Source organism: Lutjanus erythropterus, chromosome 10 (assembly GCF_056507025.1).
Source record: "Lutjanus erythropterus isolate fLutEry1 chromosome 10, fLutEry1.hap2, whole genome shotgun sequence".
In the NCBI taxonomy this organism is placed as follows: Eukaryota; Metazoa; Chordata; class Actinopteri; order Lutjaniformes; family Lutjanidae; genus Lutjanus; species Lutjanus erythropterus.
The window spans coordinates 10239746-10261952 of NC_139326.1; the positions used below are offsets into that span (position 1 = coordinate 10239746).

Genomic DNA, 22207 nt, shown 5'->3' on the forward strand with positions numbered 1-22207 from the left:
GATTGATGGAGTTTGTGACATATAATGGTCTTTCAGCTGGGCCTCACCAACAGAAACATGAGACATAACAATGAAATAAACCAAAGCTCGTAACAACATCTACGGGAAAATATTCAGAAACAAAGAAATCTAAACATTTTCGACTGACAAAGAACACTCCTGGACTTGAAGCCAGTAAGATATAAAAGGCTTTCTGCCTCAAATGAAAGTTTTAACAAGGACAAGCATTTATAATCTCGTCAGGCAACAAAACCTGCAGGTATTTTTTTATCACTATAACACATTTTCTAGTCAAAACTGATTTCTGTTTGTTCACTAAAAAATGAGGCTGAAACTTGTAATAGTACTTGCCAGAATTACAAATAGCCTGCCATAAAATAAAAGCCCAAGTGCAGATCATAAAGACCAGCGGTCTTTGTTTTGCAACTCTGCAAGCCAAGACAACACATCAAAGACAGAAAAGGCAACACGCACATCACAGCACACAGTTACCAAGAACTAACCTGTGCCAGTGTTACAGGACAAGAACTTTTCATTTCACTGTCTTCTTAAATCACGCTTTCCTTTCTCCAATTATACTTCTGTTGTTGGTCCCTTTGTTTTCTCACACTGGTTGCATTTGGTTGTCTTGGGCCCTGACTTCATTTCCTCCCTCCTCCTTTCATTGCACTCACCACATTGGCAAGGTAACAGTCTCCATAGCACTTTCTGTTGACAACACACCGGCTTATTGACGTTAGGTTACTATTATCTAAACTAGGGGAAACTTTGAAAGCACTAACGCACAACACTGCAATGATAATTTCAGTATTAGTCAACTGCATTTAAAACTTTTACCACAGACAGTCAACAGAGGACTGAGTTTATATACTCTTACAATGGTGATCTGTGTAACTTTCCAATGTGCCTGAAAGTGATGGAGTCATTTGTGCAGTACAAAAGTGAGTGTTAATGTCATTATGAGTTTCAAACTTGTAAATACCATTGACATCAACAACCAAACATAAATTAAGAGAAGCTCAGATTTTTCTGAAAGTTCTAATACACTCAACTTAACCTAAATAGGCTAAATTTAGATTTTATTGTTGACGTACAGTGTTCCCATCTCCACCATCCATCAAATGTGTTGAGGGCTACAACTAACAATTATTTTCATTATCAGTTAATCTGAAGATTATTTTCCCAGTTAATCACTTGTCTTTAAAGTAGCAAATAATTGTGGAAAATTCTCATCCCAAACTTCCCAGAGCCAGGAGCGACATCATCACAAATACAAGGAAAGCAGCAAGTCTCTACATTTAACAAGCTGGAATCAGCAAAACGTTTTTGGTTGGAAAATGACCGAGACGATGAATCAATCAAGATACTCAAATTAGCTGGCAATTAACTTTCTTTTGATCGACGGATCGATTAGGTTAATCATTGCAGCTCCAGACGTGACCGTGGCAGTAACCGCTTCACGGCACGGTCATATCACAATCTAACCACCAACAAAATGCTGGTAAAAAATGTACAAGTGGCAAAATCTGAACATTCATTGGTCATTTGGCCAGTGGGCATCCCCGACCCCCCCATCATTCTAGTGCAGCCATTCCCAAACTTCAGAATACCTGAAAATAATCTGAAAATCTGGACTCTGATCAATACACAAGACTAATTATACCAGTGACAAGATATGCAATGTGTTCTGGTGTTAATGTGAGGAGTCACCAACAAGAAAGAAACTGTTCAACCAAATCAGATAAATGAAGAATAATGACTTTGTTTTATTAGTTCTGGTTACTTTTTCTTAAATTGATCATTAATATGGTCATTTCTACTGACTTATTTTTCATGACCTCCCAAGGCCCACCTGCAGGGCCTTCACAGCCCATGGTCCACATTTTGGGAATCACTGTTCCAGCGTGTTTTATCACTATATTTAGCACATGTCGATGTTTATGCATTATCCACATTGAAAACGTGACATCAAGTCCCTTTTCAGGGTCACGTAAGTATAAAATGTCTTGAACGGATTCGTAATGTGACCATATTGACAGGAAATTACATAACGCATGCAATCTGTCTGTAGATGTCCATTAAAATGCACACGTTTAAGGTCACTGCAAGTTAAACTTCACAAATGCACGGAACCCGTCCATGCACCATTTAACACCATTTACATTTCCTTTTTATAATGCATTGTAGGGGAAAATCCATCAGCAGCACTCTCAGAAATGGGCCGCATGCTTTCTGTCTGGTTTGAGTACAATTCATTTTCTAAATTCTCCAGTTTAAACAAACTATATACTAAAATCTTAAAGCACGCCAAACGTTTCCCAAGATCCTAGCCAGTTTTGCTAGTTTCATCTTTGACCACGAGTCCATCTCTGCACCTGGCTGCACTAATTAACCAAACAACTGTTCTTTTTCCGAGCAAGTTCAAGTTGTACCTGTGATGCTCACCAGGCAGGTAAAAAAAAATATATGGTCGAAATTTGCAACTGCTAACAGGCGCGTAAAATATGTAATTACTGAGTAAACCGTTGTAAAACACTTACAAACTGTCCACTGTTGGTTTGGCTGAAGGCCCGCCGCGCAAACGGACACGCGTACCTGACCGCGACGCGCAGAGGGGGCGGGGGGCGGGGTCGCGTCCTGCCCAGAAGGACACTCTCGCGAGATTTGCACGTTTCTTAATTGTGCAGGTTGTATAAACTCTTTCTAATTTCTCCTAACATGGGCACATTCAGTTCACGTTACTAGATAAAAATGTGTCCGATAAATGTGTGATATATAAAGTCAACATTAGGTGAGTGACTAACACAACCTGATCCACAGAATAACTGAAAGAATAAGAATAATTTTAGAATACTGTGATACAACATTATTTTCTGTTGCAGCCTAATGAAACCATGGCCCAATAGCTAGTGTGAGGAAAAATTTACCCTGTATGAATAGATGAAAATAAGCCACTCACAACAGTTTATTTTAAAAAATCAAGTCAAGTCAATTATGGAAATTACAACACTGTGGCCTGTCATTAAGTTTCAGTTTTGGCTTTAAAAGTGTTTTTAAGTTCAACTGTCCTTTTATTAAAATGTCAGAGGTTCATGTTGTAAGTCTGAGGTTCATATGAACTCATCTTCAGTTATTTTTTTCTCCCTCTGCTTTTTTCATCTGAGTGCAGCACGTGTTCATGTGCCCAGTTTTATTAATCAACTTTACTGAAAAAGATAACACCTTGTGTATATCATCTCTGTAGTCATAAACTTGCCAGGGGGACCAAAGGTTGTAGGAAAATAAAAAAAAAGATTAAAAATTAATAAATAAGTACATTGTTTTGTGTGTGAGTATGACCAAAATAAGTGAACCAGTCTCTGAATCCTTCATGACATGTAGAAATTACATCAATGTCTTTCTTGTGTTCATGCAAATAATGAAAAGTTAAAAAAAAAAAAAAAAAAAACCTGTGAAGCATATTATCAATTTGTTGGTTTAAAAAAATCTGCAGGTATAGTCAAACTCTTTCCCAACATATATCTCCAACAAATGTAGATATGAATGACAAGACAGAGGGTGTACGTTTGATGTCTCATTAATAAAGCTTCCAGATTGCCTTGTTTTTATTTCTAGGTTGCCATGTAAATATCCGAGCCAAGTTTTTCCTCCCTGAACAAATTGCACATGTCAAACAATTTGACAATAAAAACAAAACTGGTGCCAAATTCATACATTCAAACAAACAACCAAGTGAGTTGGAAAGTCAGCTAATTACCACGGATGGTGATTTTATGAACTATGAATTATTTTTTCATTTTGATTTTCCTGTCACTGTTAAGGAGTTTACAGTTAAGGAATTAGGCTTTTCTTAATGGTTCTGTGATTTTGTGCAAAGGTGTTTGGTATTTGGTACAGCTGACACTCAAACTTTCATCCAGCACACATTTCCAGTTACTTCACTTTATCAGCCTTATATGGCTGAAAGTGGAAGAGAGAGTTATGCTAATTAAAATGTGTTAAACACATAGGATTGTTTATAGCAATGTCCCAAAGTACCTGTGGAACTATTTTACCAGAATGAGGGAATACCACAGTTACGCCACAAGAGGGAGTACAATTCATTTGGTGACTCTCAGGTTCAAGAGCTGTATGAGGAAGAATACTTTCCTGTACTCAGCTGTCATTCTGTAAATTACTTTAAAGCCACGGTTAAAAAAAACATGGCTGTCTGCCCTCTTACTTTTTTCTTATTTGCACATCTTGTTTCTGCTCCCACTCTACCTCACTTAACACATTTTTATATTGTGCATTCTTAGATATTCTGTAGATATTCATTTTTAATATTTATAGAATATGTCAAGGATTTCCCAGTTTGGGATCAATAAAGTACTATATATCTATCCATATAGAACAAGTCAATCTTGTAAAGTCATGTCAGAAAGCTATAAAAGCTCTAAGGGTATGTGTTGCATATAAAGTGTATCTAAGTCAGTCACTCCCAAACACTGGGTTGGGACCCACACCTGGGTCACAGGAGATTTTATTTAGGTCCTCAAATAGATTAAATACTATGGAGTTAAGTTTGCAAATGTAATACTTATACCTGCAGTCCACCTTTTATAAAGCATTTTAAAAATGTGTATTGTTTTACTGATGAGAGGAAAGAACAAGACGCCATTAATTCCAACTTAATTCACTTATTTTGTCTCATATATGAAATAGACTAAAATGTCCTTGTTTTCCTGATAAAAGGAGATTTTAAAAAAAACACGAGAAAGCCTGTGTGATCAACCTAAATGAATTTATTTCTCAAATATAGCATTTGAATATGTGTACATGTTTTCAGTAAAGTGTGAGGATAATATAGAGTGATGCAAAAATGACAGTAAAACTGGTCACAAAGGTTCATTTATTGTAGAGGCCTCTTGTGACTTGGGTCGCAATGGTTTTCAAAAAAAATTGGGTCCCAGGAAAAAAGTTTGGAAAACACTGATCTAAGTTATGAATTTAGAAATTGTAGCATTAATATCCCCCCTTTTCCTTTCGTTCTTTTACCCTTTCTTCCTTTAAACTTGTTGCTTATTTACTTGTTTTGAAAAAATGTATGTAATGTAACGTATTCCCACGTCACTATTTGTTCCTATGATTGACCACCAGGGGGCTCCGTAGCATCATTTTTTGAACAGTTGCAATGAGTGGTCTTGTTTGTCACGAGCCCCCCAGTTTCTCCTTTGTACGTTGGATGGCAGTAGAGGTCTCACAGATGCACGGATGTCCTCAAAGTCCCTCTTTATCTGTTGGGCGTGTCTGTTGTGGTTGAGTCCTCCGTGCCCAGCAGCCCAGAAGCCATTGCTGCCCTGGCAGTGAAAGTAGACGGCAGACACGTGTGGAGATCAGCTGGTGGACAGATCACATGCTTTATTTATTCATATAACAGCGTGCGCTTACTCTGTACGACCATGCCGATGATAACGATGACTTACGACGCGCTGAACGAGGACGGGACGTTCTCGGAGGGAGACACTGTAACTGGAAGAGTAACGCTGATTTTAACAAAGCAGACAACAGTTGACAGTCTGTTTGTAAAAGCGAAAGGGGACGCTAACGTGCGCTGGACGAGTAGCGGGGAGGACTCTCGTGTTTTCTCCGCAAGCAGGAGGCTTTTCAAGATGAAACAGTTGTTGGTTGCAGAGGGTAAGTTATGCATGCCTTATGCAGTGACGTGACCTGACATAATGTGACTTTGTTCACCCTGTTTTCTTCATGTCCTGTGTTGCTTCTGGCACGATCAGTCAGTGATGCTACAGTAACCCACATTCAATACTTGTGCATGAATTATCAGGAATAATAACGAAAACCTAAAGTATACACTGTACAAAAATGGCTCCATGCTTTTTAAAGTCACTATTGAGGCATTATGAGGCATTATAGAGTCTTCTTCAGTTCTAGCAAGCATCAGTCTGAAACCATTCTTCAAAACACATATCAAACTCAAAAACTTAATATAGTCTGCATTACCTACGTGCATTTTGGCCAAAGAGTTTACAGTAGTTTATATTGATATAACTTAATTATGTCACAATATTTCTAGGTTATGCCCCAATATACAATATCAATGGTCTTATAGGTTATAGAATATGATGTTTGCTGTAAATTAAACTATGCAACAGAATATAAAGTACATTGACAAGATCAAATCATACGTGATGATTCAAAGGAATTATGTTTATATGAGTCTATACAAGACTTTTTAAGAAAATGTTGCACATTGTGCCTATAAGGAATTGTTTAGCAGTCAAGAAAATCTTAGGCACTCAGATTTAGGGCTGCAACTAACAATTATTTTCATCGTCGAATAATCTGTCGATATTTTCTTGACTGGTCAACTAGTTGATGTGTCTGTAAAATGTCAGGAAATGGAAATTGGCCTCACTTGCATTTGGCCACAAATTATCATCAATATCAAATCGTATGTTTTCACTGGAGATGCATCTTGGAAATTATCTTCTGGAATCTCAAATTCAACCCTGCCCCTATTCTTTCCCTTCCAAGCTGACTTTCATGATCCATCATGTCTCCAGTCAACATCATTCTGAAGCTGCCCCCTTTTTGTCTGTTTTGTAACAAACAAGTTTGTTTTGGGGAGGAAAAACAGGACACCCGGGTAGGATTTCAGCTGAAATTACAGTCACCTGTGTTTGGAATGATTATTTTCTAGTTAAAAAAAAATGTAAATAATCTTATGAGATTGTGTTTCAATATGCTTACCGCAAAAATGCACAAAATGTGCCATCTTCCTGTTGTGTATGTTGGCATTTGAAAAGTGTGCTGCAAATATGTGGTGTTTTGCAACTGATGGAAATATAAACTTGAGGAGTTAATGGACTCGGAAAATGCGGTAATTGAAAGCATTTTGTGTGAAAATGACTCACCACTTGGTCCACATTTCCTGCTACCACAATGACAACATTACTTCAGTTTTTGACTGTTGCATGTTGTGTAAGCATCGGTAATGTTATAGGTTGTATGGTTGAGTATTTGAGTATTGTTTTAATTGCATTGCATTAAATGGTAATATATAGTGCAAGTCTATAAAGCATACTTAAGTACTGTGCTTGAGTAAAATTACTTTGATACTTTCCACCACTGCATTCGTTACTCTTTGTTGTAGCCTGGTAGTAGCAGGTAACAGCAGTACATGACTAAAATCCTTTCTCTTTCAGATACTGTAGTTCCCCGAGGCAACCATGTCTATCCATTCAGCATTCAGATACCATTACAGTAAGACAAGTCACTAGACAAGTCACTCAAGCATAATGTTTGCACTTTCACAATGAATATAGACAGTATTTATTTATTTATAAGTATTGACATGATGATCAGATTATTGATGTTAATTCAGTTCTCATTATGTAACATTAATTTGCTGGTTCTCCGTTTCAGAGGCATGCCTTCGTCCTTCAAGGGGGCTCATGGCAAGATTGTCTACAAGCTGGAAGCCAAGCTGTGCAGGAGCTGGAGGCTGGACAGCACAGTAGAAAAGGAGATACTTTTTGTCTCAAAGTCCATTCCAAACCTTCAGTCTCTCGTGGTTTGTGAAACACTTAAATGCACAAATCTCTGATATGTCACTTGACAGAAACTATTTTCACTTCTTCCACAGAATAGGATGTGGAGACATTTTCTAACGTGATGTTGAGATATCCAGCTCTGAAGCCGATTGTGCCACCACAGTGGAGTGGAAGTGATAAGCCATTTTCACAGCAGTCATTTTAAGATCCAGTGTGAAAGACTTACTGGGATTTATTGGCACAATATGGCAGAAACTGAATGTAATTTTCTTGTGTGTTCTAGGCTGTGCCCAACCCTGAATTTTGTCAGTCCAACATGGCTATTCAATATGAATATTCAACTGTTTGTGCCATAGTTTTTCATATAGACCATCAGGCAACGCTTTATTGAGCTGCCAGACTTTTGAGCAGCATTCGGCAGGACGTTCAGGGCAACAGTGAACAAGCCCTTCGAGCTAATGTGTGCTAACTATGCTAACGACGGATGGAAAATGTGCCAGAGACTATGTTGTATGAAGTTGCTGTGAGCTGTAAATTCACTAATTCTAGACAGAAGGTAGAGGATAAGGTCATCTCAGAGCCTTACCAGGCAAGGCCTCTGCTGCAGTGCCTTCATGTCAGAAGTATACGTGTCCATGGTGATGGCAGCTGTCTGTTTAGGAGTTTAGTCCAGGCGACTGGCTGGGTCTATAACTGCCTGTACCCGTTACAAATCTCTTCACTGAGCAGATGGGATAACTCAGTGGAATGAATTTACCCCAGAGAGCAGCGTGAAAGTGAGGAGTCTGCAGAAACTTTTAGGAACCAAAATGTCTCCAAAAGTTCAATGCACACTGTTTGACAAAAAAAAACTGCCTGACTTGAAGACTCTCAGGTGATTGAGGGGTCTCTGACTGATGATTGTTGTGTTTTCGTTACCATAGAATAATGTAGATATTCTCTAGATAGGGTCTTCTGCACTTTGCATGCGGTTGTCCAGTGTTGATGGTGATTTTAGTCAACTGAAGTGATAAATTCCTCAGTGTGTGCTTTATTAACAGCGAAAGCTGAGTTCCCATCAGCACTTGCCCTCAGGGGAATCCCTACGCCCATCATAAGTGTCGTAGAGAAGCACTGAGGTAGTTGACTACATTTACCCTAAACATTGACATCCACATGAAAAGTGCTGAATTTGTGCTGAAAAGTTTTGAAAAATCGTATTTAAAAAAAACTCAGCAGCAATGAGTCTTTGCAGAAACAATGTTACAGTTACTTTGGATAATTTACAGACCTGTGGACAGTTTCATAGATAAAGTTTCTTATGTTGAAAGTAGTTCCAGTAAACACTGCTTACAATGACATACTACACAGAAAGCAACAAGATTCAACACTCCTGGGTATCTTCCCCTGTTTTATAACTGTAACACTTAAATCATGCACTGTATTGTATTACTAATGGAAGTGGATGACGAGTTAATAGTTTTCCCTGTTTATTTCATTCTAGTCAAGTCGCCAGATTGGTTCAGTAAGCAGAATGATGGGAACTTTCCAGAGAGACAAGTTGCACATGGATGTCATCGTTGACAAGAGGGCTTATGCCCCAGGTAGTAAAATTTAATTTTTATTGTGTGATGCTTGTCAGAGCCAGTGTTTTGCAAAATAGTAAACTATAATAATGAAACATGCAGTAGTGCTGTTGACATCATTGTTTTTCTTTTCCAGCTTGTTACCTCTGCCAACAAGATGTCATTACAGGAGAAACATGTGTGTAATTAATAGCATTAATAATGGATGCATTCCATTTAGATGTGTCCACTCCAGTGCCCTGCTGGCTTACACCTGTGCTCTTGACAAGTTCAAATTTGAATTTTTATTTCACAGATTTAAATTAAATCTAATGGTTTAAAACTGAATTTTACTGGAAGTGCTTTCAGCTCAGATTCAGGTTTGCGAAGTTCCAGATCCAGTTTCAAATTCAGTTTCTCTAAATTCTGTTTCAACTCAGAGGCACTCGTCCAGAGACTCGAGACTAGAATAGAAGAGCGCTTGGTTTGTAGTCAGACATGTCACAACACCTAAAAAAAGGCTTTATTTCAGCATGTGTGGTAGAAAAAAAAAGAAATGCTAAATACTTTGATACAAAGTGCTAATACACTCATGTGTGAGTAGTGAGGTGCAGCAGGTCTTGTGTCAGCCGTGACAGTAGTGTGATACCACACATGGAGAGGCACACTGAAACTCAGGGCATCTATGTTGCATAACCTTTGATGAAGAAAAGCCTCTACTAAATGAAAGAACACACCTCGGAGAATTGTGTATTGTTTATTTGCTGTTCCAAATATTATCCAGAGATGATTAGGTATACTGTACAGGACTCATGGCAAGTAAAATACTTATCATGGCAAATCCACAAAAAGTTGCAAGTGAAGTGTCCCTTGAAAATATTGAGTTTTGGGTAAATTATAATTATTTATTAAATCTCTATCATTCATTCAGTCTTCCTTTTATTTCAATCTGGACGCAGCTTCATGATTATTGTCAGAACTAATTATGTGCTGCGAGGCTCTTAAATCAGAATAAATTAAAATTAATCCAAAATATTATGTTGTTCTCTTCATAGGTGAAACCATAATGATTGTTGCAAACGTCAACAACGGCTCTACCAATGAGAAGATCAGACCCAAATACAGTTTAGTCCAGGATGTGGTGTACCGTGCCGAAAGCAACACCAAATGTGACAACACCGTTATCCTCAAAGCGGTTGACAACTACATTAAACCCAAAAGTGAGATGAGCTTCAGGTGTGAAATGCAGATTCCTCGAGATCTGAAGCTGACGATACACAACTGTGAGATTGTCTCAGTGGAATACCACGTAAAGGTACGAAACAGTGTTACGAGGTCAAACTCAGACGCTCTTTTATCAATCTGTTTCAAAAGTAAAGCATCATGTGCTCATGAAGCAGTCGTATTTTTTTTTTTCTCAGGTGTACCTGGACATCAGGTTTGCTTCTGATCCAGAAGTCAAGTTCCCCGTGGTCATTTATCCTCCTTCCTTAGCTCCTCGCCCTCAGCCTGGTGTGGCAGCACATCCCTATCCAGCTAATGCTGTTGGGGGCCCAAGCAGCAGCGACTTCCCTCCTCCTGCAGTGCCTGTGGGTCTTTATCCTGCAGTCTCACCCTCAGGAAGTTATGGACAGCCTGGAGCACCACCTCAGTACCCTGCTCAGCCAGCAAACATGAGCTACGGTAACCCACAGCCTCAGACGTCTCCGTATGGATCCCCATTTTCATCTCCATCTTCTGTGCTTCATCCACCTCCACCCACCGCCCCGACATTTCCTTCACCTACTGCCCCAGCATATCCCCCACCTACTGCCCCGGCACATCCCCCACCTACTGCCCCGGCATATCCCCCACCTACTGCTCTGGCATATGCCCCACCTCCAAGTGCCCCAGAGAGCCAACCGTCCCCTTTTTTTTCCCCGTCATTTAACACATCCTTAGTGGCTCCTACATACAACCTGCTGCCTTCAGCTCCAGAGCTGAACGTGGACTTCCTGTCTCAAATGAATGATGCTCCTCCATCATATTCAGTCCTTTTCCCGCCTTCTGCTACTGACAAATCTGACACAAAATAATAGAATGTATGCTAAAATACTTATAGGTGTAATACACTCACCTAAATTGTATCTTTAACCCTTTATTAGTGCTGCTAAGTGTGTGAATTTAAAGCTTTAGTATATGTATATTTTAGCATGTGTATAATAGTTCTGCATTGAAATATTTAAAAATGCTGGACATATGTTACGTATTTTGTTTAGTTTTGTAATTTTATACTACTATTATTGTCCTAACAATCATTAAAGAAATCCATAATTTATTAAAATAAAGGTATGTTTCCTTGCTAGCCACTGTTTGCCATAACTTCCAGGAAAACGTCGGAGAGTGAGGGAGGAAGTCTGCAAACATGACTAGACATGTCTTGAATAAAACTTAACGCATTACCTCGTTCATTAACATGATTTGTGCCTGAGTCATGTCAGATAGTGTTTCTTTTGCAGTGGTGATTGTTTAAGGAAGAAAACAGTTCCATGCAATTTCACAATGTCTCTTTTGTTATTGCCTTAATGTGAGCTCCATAGCAGCAGACCTCAGATATTGTGCATTTAAAACAAAAAAAGCCATTGTATGCAATATTTACTGTATGCATGTGAACAACTGTATACAAAAAAAATAGGACTTTTGCATTGTATGTGTTGTGTGTTTTCTGGTCCGTTCAGGTTGCTAATTGGCTTCGTCCAGCTGATAGCTTTATTACTCATACCTCGGGCATCAGGATACACTGTGTACTTTACGTGCCTTGTTCAACTCAAGTGTCCTCAAGTGATCAGTTTTTTTTATACATCCTCTCTCTACCTCAGTCTTCTGTTCGTAGGGTATTTTAAAGAAAGTGGACAACATGTACTTTTATCAAGAAAAAAAATCTTTTTATATGTTGTTTTTAGTAAAGCAATCAACTAAGAGGCCAAATCTGTATATTTTTGTTAGATTTTCACTTTTGTTCAGTTTAACATAGACAGTCAACTACTTCTGTTTCATTATGCAATACTTAGCAAATATGATTTGCTATACTGCAAAGTTGCCAGTGTTTCCTCTTACCTGTACACTTGAATAAAGAAGTATCAGGTAATGTGTCTCTGTGAATCTTTCAGTGTGAGTGAAAACTCTGTTTCAACTACTTAATTCAGTTGTGCGTTTAATTTCTGGGCCAGTGACTCTTTCCGAAAATCATGACTTGGTTACTCAAGACCTTATTGTGACCAGTTTTATGCAGTAGAATCTACTGGAACTACTTTTTTCTACTAAAAAGGAAGCAGTTGCTACATGAAACCGCTCACAACAAGGTCTGTGCATTATCTTGAGTCACTGGTTTTAAATGTTTCAAATGTTTTTATCTGGTGCTTTTAGAACCATAAGCTGAGTTCCACCTTAGTTCTGTTATCTTGAAGAGAAGGCAGACTTCTTTACAGTCGATATCTCTGAAACTCTGCTGCTCACACATAAAAAAAAAAACACTACAGGCCAGGGGAAAAATATGTATTTCGATTTTGGTGCAAACTGTCCCTTTAACTAATGCATGACTCGTGAGTAGTAATGCAGGATGTATCAGGAAATCCTGTCGCTCACCACTAACAAAACCACCATGAATTTCAGTGATAAGTTCACACTGATTAGATCATCAGATGAGGAACATTAATTCAGTTACTTCATACAAGTTCCATGAAAGCTTATTTCAGACCCAGGTATTTGCTCAGCCTCTCTGAAAGCAGAACAGATACTGGTTGTCAGGTGTAAACATGTAAATGATAAACATAAACACAGTAGAGGTGTGCCATATTGTATACTTCACTTTTTTTCATAATACAAAAAACTCATACCCACATAGCGGCACTGCTGGCGGACTGCTGGCATGGCAAGTGGTATGTCAACTGGATGTGGGCCAGGTCTGGCAATGACGGCACTATTTATATGATGGCATGCCACATGTGGCCCAGATCTGTCCTTGCCACATGTGGCCCGATTGTGGTTGAGCTTATGTTGCCCATATCTGTCTCGTATGAACAGGTGCACATGTGTTCTCTTAAGTGGGAACCACGAAGAATTGTGAGAATGGCAATATCAGAGTTAGTACCAACAAAACTTCATTAGTGACTTCAGTAGTGTGGAAGTGGTTTGGATTCACAAGATCAGATGAACAAGAAACCACAGTAATGTGCAGGAAGTGCAAAAAAAGGTATTACTTAAGTACATGATATGTACCCTCATTGAAATCTGTTACGCAATCAACCAAACACACCCAACTACACCTAAAATGCTCCCTCAATGAATGTTATTTACTTTTCTTTTATCACCAACAGGGAAATAGTGAAGATATGCAAATGTTGCTGATTTACGTATGTGTACCTCCTAGAACCACTAGTTGGCACAGCCATTTGCAAATAATCTCACAACATCAAACAAAGATACACCTGTTACTTTCTCTCTTTATTGATAAATAATTAGAAATTTTGACTTACATTTTTTTCTGATAGATTAATGTGTTGAGAATGTGCAGAATATTTTCCCAGTGAAATAGCCTGATACAACAATAATTCTAAAATTTTAGACCGTGTAAAATGTAAATAAACATAGGTTGCAATGTTGTAACATGCAACATGTTCCAAAAAGGTTTGAGCAGGGACAACAAAAGTATGGAAGAGTCTTTCTTTGTGTGTGTAATGCTCAGAAAACACCTGTTTGGAACATTCACCAGGTTAACTGGTAACAGGTGATAGTATCATGATTGAGTTTGAAAGGGGCATCCATGAAAGACTCATTCACAAGTATGTACAGAGTGAGGTTCACCATTTTGTAAAAAAGTGAGCAAATAGTCCTTATGATTAATAATGGTTCTCAGCACAAAACTACAGTCCACAATATCATTAAAAGATTCAGTGACTCCAGAGATTCTCTGCATATAAAGGTAAAGGCTATAAAATACCACTGAATACCTGTGACCTTTGACCATCAGACAGCACTGCATTTAACACATGACATGACTGACTTACATGACTTATATTAACAATGCAGAAACACAGGACTTCTCTGGGGCCACATTTTAGATTATTTTTGGAAATCATGAGTGTTGTGACTTTGAAGCAATGGAGGAAAGGGACCATCCAGGTTGTTACCAATAACTTAAAATGCCAGCGCCTGTGATCGCCTCGGGGTGTGTTGATGCCAATGACATCTTGGCTAACATCTGTGAGGGCCACACTAATGCTGACAGCTACACACAGGTTTTGGAGCAACATGTGCTGCCATCCAGACGTCTCCCTCCTTATTTCAGCAAGACAATACCAAGATGTAATTCTGCACGTGTTACAACGGTGGGGCTTCTTGGTAGAAAGAGCTCAGGTACTGGACTGGCCTGCCCACAGTTCAGACCTGAAAATCTGTGGTGCCTTATGAAGAATTTCACTGTCAAAACTTTAAAAATGTGTGTCATCAGTTCCCAAATGCCTACTGATGGTGGGTAAAATAAAAAATAAAAAATAGGTGTTATATATCACAGTGGTAAACATGCCCCTGTCCCAACTTTTTTGGAACATGTTGCCAATATCAAATTTAGAATTATAGTATATTTACAAATCAACAATAAAGTTAATCAGTTTGAACATTATATATTGTCTTTGTCCTGTATTCAACTGAATATCGGTCCAAAAAATTGTTCCAAATCAGTGCATTCTGTTTTCATGTATGTTTTAGGTCTTAACTTTTCTTTCTTTATTATTCATAGATAAAGAATTTGAAATTTCACTTACATTTTCCTTGAAGTTAAACTGGATGTGGTGAATGTGGAAAGTCATATTTTGTTTATTAAGCAAAAGCTTTAAAACTTAATGTTTAACACATTTGGTGGAGTGGCGTGATGCCTACTGGCTACCCTTTAGAGGATCCCTTAAAATCAGTTTCACCTTAAATCCATCAAACCAGCTGTTATGTATTGTTGAAAAGTACGTTGGCATGGTCCGTTGGTATCGGAGGTATTCATGTGACCTCACTGTTTGGGCGGAGCCGCAGAGAACATATGTATCCACTGACTGTAAACAGGATGTCCAGTCCGTTCACCGTTAACCGCATGTCTGTGGGACACTACAGTATCTACAATGTCTCCGATAAAGGACTTCGCAGTGAGTTATAACGCTCTTAACGAAGAGGGCACCTTTTCCGAAGGAGACACCGTTACAGGCGCTGTTACTTTCATGTTGACAAAAGAAACCAGAGTGAAGAGCCTGTTTGTGAAAATGAAAGGAGACGCTAACGTACACTGGACGGAGGGAAGCGGAGATAACGAAGAAACTTACAGTGCGCACAGGAGATACTTCAAACTCAAAGAATTCCTAGTAGCAGAAAACAGTGAAGGTAGGCCAAAGAAATTTGCTCATCTTTACAGTTTGTGTTTCTACACCCAGATTGCTTTGGATATTAGTGCCCGAGGATCTGCATGACTCCGCATGTCAGGTGACTGCTTTTATTGCAAAGTTTACGTGGTCCAAAATCCAGTATTTCTTTAGAAAGACATACTATAAAACTCTGGCATATAGCTAAGTAATGATTAAAGGGACAGTTCATCCCAAAATCAAAAATACATATTTCTTCATTGGCCTGTAGTGCTATTTATCTATCTAGATTTTTAAAAATGTTTTGTGTGAACTGCTGAGTTTTGGCTGTAGAGATGCCTGCCTTCTCTCCAGTATAATGGGACTAAATGGCACTCAGCTTGTGATGCTCCAAGTACCAGAAAAATAGATGTGTAAACTTCAAAACCAGTGTCTCTTTCCAAAAATCATGACTCGGTTACTCAAGACCTTACTGACAAAGACAGACAAAGAAAACTTTATTATCCCCAAGGGGCTGGCTGTATAACAAATACAGCCAGCAGTCTCACACACATAATACAAAACAAGGTAGAAGTATAATATTCAAAGTGCCTTATTTGGGAGGCCAGTGGCAGTCAGAACAAAAGAGTTTCTTAGCCAATTGGTCCTGCAGGTAACTTGGCTGTACCTGTGGCCACACAGAAGCAACCTGAACTCTCCATGTAGAGGGTGGCTGGGATCAGCCAGGACTGACTGGGCCTTCTTTAAGACCCAGCCTCGAACAAGGATGTCAGATCATTTAAAGTTAGGCGGCAATTTTGCTGCACACTTTAACTATGTTATGAAGCCTGCTTTTGTTTTTAACGGGGACTGACCCATACCGGCTGGTAAATAAAAACCTTAAACATTTTCATAAAAGTGTTGTCCACATTAAAAGAGCAGTGAGCAGTTTTATGCAGTAGAATCTACTGGAACTACTTTTTCTGCAAAAAAGGAAGCAGTTGCTACATTAAACTGCTCACAACAAGGTCTGTGCATTATCTTGAGTAACCGGGTTGCGACTTTTGGAAAGAGACACTGGTTTTAAATTTTTCAAATGTATTTGTTTGCTGCTTTTAGAACCACAACCTCAACTCCATCTTAGTTCTATTATATTGAAGAGAAGGCAGACTTCTCTAAAGCCGATATCTCTGAAACTCTGCTGCTCACACGTAAAAACACTACAGGCCAGGGGAAAAATATGTATTTCGATTTTGGTGTGAACTGTTCCTTTAACTAATGCATGCCTCTTTATTGCTTGTAGTAATGCAGGATGTATCAGGAAATCCTGTCGCTGACCACTAACCACTAACTAACCACTCACCACCATGAACTGATAAGTTCATACTGATTAGATCATAAGATGAGTAACATTCATTCACACTTACTTCATACAAGTTCCATGAAAGTTTATTTCAGACCCAGGTATTTGCTCAGCCTCTCTGAAAGCAGAACACATACTGATTTTAATCAAGCTGGTTGTCAGGTGTAAACACGTAAATGTTAACATAAAAACAGTAGGGGTGTGCCATATCATATATTTCACAATAAATGATTTTTTTTTTTTTCATAACACAAAAACTTATATTTTTAAAATGGTAATATCAGAGTGAGTACCAAAAAAACATCATTAGTGACTTCAGTAGTGTGGAAGTGGTTTGGATTCAAAAGATCAGATGAACAACACCCAAATACACCTACAATGCTTCCTCAGTGAATGTTTTTTACTTTTCTTTTATCACTAACAGGGAAGTTGTGAAGATATGAAAATCTTGCTGTTTTTATTTATGTTTACCTCCTAGAACCACATGAATCTCAAACTTGCAGTGAGCACATAATATCAAATAGGCTACAGTCAGTAGAGAAAGTGTCACTGCTTCTCTCTTCTTTTTCAGTTACTGTACTTCCCAAAGGTATCCATCGCTTTAAATTCAGGATGAAAATCCCAGAGGGGTAAGTACAGAGTTCTAGCATCTAGTACTAGTGCTGTGTCCTTGTCAGTTAACTGCATTCAAGACACAAAATTAGCACCACCAGCCAGATGCTGATAAAATATGCAAGTGGCTGGTGTATTTGCTTCACTCACCAGCCAAAAAAAAAAACAACAGTAATGTATTGAATTGCTGGTGTAGTTGAACACTCACTAGCCATTTGGCTGTTCATCAAAAAGTTAATTTTGGTTCTGTCTTACAGGGAAATGCCATCTTCTTTCAAGGGGGGTAGTGGAAAGATCGTCTACATGCTCGAAGCGAGGCTGTCCAGGAGCTGGCGGTGGCCATCTAAAGCGCAACAGGAGTTCAAGTTTGTGTCCAAGTCCTTACCACAACATAATCAAGCAATGGTAAGTGGGAGATTACAATAATACATACATTTGATACACTATTTCCACTTTCCATGTGAACCTCTACAGCACTAAGACTGATCTGTGGCTGCTGAAAAGCCAAATAAAAAAGTCACATGACTAAAGAAGCAGTTGGCTAAAATTAAAAACAGAGTGGAGGGGGGAGGCTCTGTGTGTAAACAGTCTGAATGAAATCTGCCCTGGAGAAGCTGTTTATAAGAACATCATTGTGCTGTAAGTATGCCCCATTCATTGCCAATAGAGTAGTACAGCACCTCAGGACAAAAGGATAAAACAAATATGTGCTTCGTTTACACAATAAAGTTGAGAAAAAAACTGTCGTTTTAGTTGGATCTTATCACTCTGCTGTATGTTCAAGTGTTGTTGCTGTTTGAGGCTATAAAAAGGGTGTTTCACGTCATGATTGACAGCTGAGTCCTACTCGATACTGATTCAGGTGGGTTTGTCGGCAGGACCTCCACAATCCTTATCACTACTGTGCAGCTTCTGTATTCTGCAAATGACGTCACCAGAACAAAATGTCAGTGCTGATAACCAGAATATTTTGGCTTTATTTTTGTGAAATTGTGGGAAGTGAAGACATGACACCCATCTTTATTTACATTCAGTGATCTGAATACACACTGCTCACAAAACTTAGATCAAACTGTTAAATGTGGGTCAAGATTCTTACCTGTTTCTTGCCCAAAATGTTTTCAGAATCGTATTTTAGTGACTTTTGAGCTGTAATAAGGGAAACTCACCAGACCCCAATTTTGAAAACGGATGTGGAGAGGACAGAGAGAGTCACACATGACTAACATGTACACAGTAACAACACACACAGAGCGAGTGTGACTTCATTCTCTGTCCGTGATGCCATTACTCCACCGTGTCTTAACTGTTACAACATCTGGGCTGAATGTTGCAAAATGCACCTTCAAATCAAACGAGGAAGAGGCGGGCACAGTATTCTGACATTTATACAAAATGACTGGAAATTTTTGAGTTATCTAAGAAACCACAAACCGGTTATTAGAATGAACAGGAAATGGCATGTGTTCCACTGAAAGGAGTGGTGTGAAGAGAGAGGATGAAACAGACTGATTTGATTTTATGGTTCATTAAAGAATCAAGAGAGCACAGACAGTACTGCTCAGCTCCGTCCTAAACCTGGTCAGGGAGGAGCCATTTGGAGATGTTAACAAGTTCACTTTTTATGGTTTTAACCTGAACAAGGATGGCTTAATCCAAAGTTTAATGGCAAGATGACAGTCCAGTTCTCCTGGACTTTGAATTTCAGCCATTTCAACCCTTGAGTTCATATGAAATAATGTTTGTTTGTTTGTATGACTTTTTCTAGAGACCCCTAACTGACAGTGTGACTAAAGAGATGGGGGTTTTCTCCAAAGGACAAGTGAAGCTGTGGGCGACCATTAACCGAGGGGTTTGCTTTCCAGGTAAAATCACTCATGCTTACTAAAAACACAACCAGTTGTTAAGTGTTAAGGTTGTTAAGGTTGTTCAGGTAATGTTAGCATGTTTGTCACATCAGGTTTTCTATATGCGCATGTATATGCTTTACTCAAAATTTGAAAGCACTCACTTACATTATGTGTATGTGTAATGTACAAACCTCATTCCAGTAAAGTTGGGACACTGTGTAAAACAAAAATAAAAAACAAAATGTAATGATGATCTGCAAATTCTTTTTGACCTACAGTATATTCCATTGAAAACGGTACAAATACAAGATATTTAATGTTCCATCACACAAACTTGAATTAATATCTGTTGTTTCTTTTAAAGTAAATATAAACTCATTCTGAATTTGATGCCGGCAACATGTTCCAAAAAAGTTGGGACAGGGACATGTTTACCACTGTGATACGTCACCATCTCTTTCAACAACACTTAACTTCATAATTTGTGAACTGAGGATACTAATTGTTGATGTTTTGAAAGTAAATTTCTCGCCCATTCTTGCTTGATATAGGACTTCAGGTGCTCAAAAGTCTGGAGTCTTTTTTTGCACTTCATAATGCACCACACATTTTCAATAAAAGACAGGCCTCAGACCGCAGGCAGGTTAGTCTAGTACCTGAACTGTTTTACCACAAAGCTATAATGTTGCAACACATGCAGAATGTGTCTTGCTGACACAAGCATGGATGTTCCAGAAACGGATGTCTGGACGTCAGCATATGTTGCTCCAAAACCTGTATGTGAAATAAGATAAAGTTTATCATTTTGAACGTTAAATATCTTGTTTTTGTGCTCTTTTACACAGCGGTCCAACTACTTTGGAATTTGGGGTTGTATAATATTATTTATGTGTGAAATTCTTGAAAATTATTTTTGTTGATAGAAACCATGCATATTCAGGTATTATGATTTATATTTGACAGGTGACACTGTATCTGTTGTGGCTGAAATCGACAACTCATCTTCCAAAGTTGTGAAACCCAAATTCAGTTTTCATCAGAAAATAGTGTGCCGTGCCAGTGGGTCCACTAACACCAGCGACAAAAGTCTGCGCAAACTGGTTGGGAACCCAGTCGTACAGAACTCTAAGCAAACTGTCTCCTGCCCATTAAAGATTCCTGACGATATCGTCCCGTCTCTCCTTAACTGTGAAATCCTCTCAGTTGACTATTATGTCAAGGTATGTAATAATGTAACAGTGATGTTATATCAGCTCAGAAATTTTCTTTTTGCAAATATTGGCAATTAAATAACTGTAGCACAGACAATTTTTGGCTTAAATCACATGCTTCAGCAAGCAATCTGTCAGACAGCAAAGTCAACTTAATTAATATTTCGATAAATGACAGTTTGATGTAAATAATTTCTGAAGTAGGTTTTTCTTGATCTTTTTCTGTTTCTAGGTGTATTTAGACATCAGTTTTGCAATAGACCCAGAGGTGGTGTTTCCACTGCTCATCGTTCCATATAGGTCTGCTGTCCATGACCCTGATGGGGTTGTGGGGCCTTACCCGGCTGGGGCTGTTGGGGCCCCAAGTTACAGCGACTTTCCTCCCGCTGCCTTTCCTCCAGGTGCTGGACTTGCCCCTGCCTTCCCTACTGGACCTCATCCTGCACCTGCAGGTCCAAGTGCTTATGGATACCCAGCACCAGATCCCACTCAAAACACAACAACAACAAGTGGCTATAATAATCAGTGGCCACAACAGACCCCTCCATACAGTTATCCAACTGCAACTTTCACACCATCCTCAGCACAGCACCAAGCCCCTACTGCTCCACCTCTGTCTCAACAGGAAACTGCACCTCCAACCTATAGTTCACTTTTTCCCCCTTTTCACAACACTTCAAGTCACACTGGGTCAGATCACCAAAGCTAATTTATAAGAACAGAAATCTAACAGCTGATGAGGGAATTTGAGCTGTTTAAAATGGTTCTTGGTTCTTTATATTTTGTGCAGATGTCTGGTAGAGATGCAGATGATGGTTTCTTCTTCTACATGCCAATTAAAGCTGACTATGGTGGAAACAAATGTACTGTGTATGGTATACAGTAAACAAATTATTGTTGAGCTGAGGACAAAATGGGATTTCAGTTTTTGTGGGCATTTGCCAGCTGTGACATGTTTAATTTATTGAAATAAAAATAGATTTTGTCATATTATTTTGTTAATTCAGGTATTCATGATGCATAAAAATATGTGCTGTTTACGAATGTGTAATTGTGTTCTTTATTTGTACTAATGTTTAACACTAGTAACCTGGATGTAACCCCATTTCTATGAATATGCATGCAGCCCTTTAACAGGCTTTACCTTTTCTGTTAGTTTACCTTCCTCAAGGTTTTGCTAACTAAAACGGGCCTAAAACCCTATGAAATTTAGCAACAACAGCTGGAGCCAGATTAGCCTGTAGTTAGTGGGATTTGCACATAATTATAGAAGTTGAGTTGCATCCAGGTAACTACTATTTCTATTTTGCACATGCTCCACCCTCCAACAGGCTTTGCTGTTGGGTAAATGGCCCAGTGAAATGACCCTTGACCTGAACTAGGAGGTGATGGCCTAAGTCAAGATCTAAGAGGAGCAACAAAGTCTGCTTGATCCAGATGCTTAAATGTGAACCCATAAACCTTTCAAAACACACCCAAAATGTGAATCACTCTCTCCACCTCCTGACAATAAGGCGCCATCCCAAGGTGGGGGATGACCACCACAAGCCAGGTGAAGGAATCACCCGGCCCCTGAACACTCTGGTGTCCATACTACCACAGATAAAACAACTGAATGAAAGTGGACAAATGTAACTTATCAAGAAAACACTTTGTTTTTTAACCCTCCTATTATCCTCAAATATTACTAACACATTTTACCCTTGGGGTCAATT

The 22207-nt window shown here is 38.8% G+C and overlaps 2 protein-coding genes across 2 annotated transcripts; both read left to right on the plus strand.

Annotated features, from left to right (window-relative positions):
* Positions 1–5317: 5317 nt before the first annotated feature.
* Positions 5318–12224, plus strand: LOC146320036 (arrestin domain-containing protein 3-like). Its single transcript, XM_084728157.1, has 6 exons — positions 5318–5676; positions 7206–7263; positions 7426–7573; positions 9037–9136; positions 10153–10412; positions 10519–12224. The coding sequence occupies exons 1-6, from the start codon at positions 5442–5444 to the stop codon at positions 11170–11172; spliced, it is 1455 nt and encodes a 484-aa protein (XP_084584283.1). The 5' UTR covers positions 5318–5441; the 3' UTR covers positions 11173–12224.
* Positions 12225–15153: 2929 nt separating this feature from the next.
* LOC146320037 (arrestin domain-containing protein 3-like) lies at positions 15154–21532 on the plus strand. The gene is made up of 6 exons (XM_084728158.1): positions 15154–15499; positions 17391–17448; positions 17689–17836; positions 19200–19296; positions 20245–20501; positions 20725–21532. The coding sequence occupies exons 1-6, from the start codon at positions 15244–15246 to the stop codon at positions 21199–21201; spliced, it is 1293 nt and encodes a 430-aa protein (XP_084584284.1). The 5' UTR covers positions 15154–15243; the 3' UTR covers positions 21202–21532.
* The last annotated feature ends 675 nt before the right edge of the window (positions 21533–22207 follow it).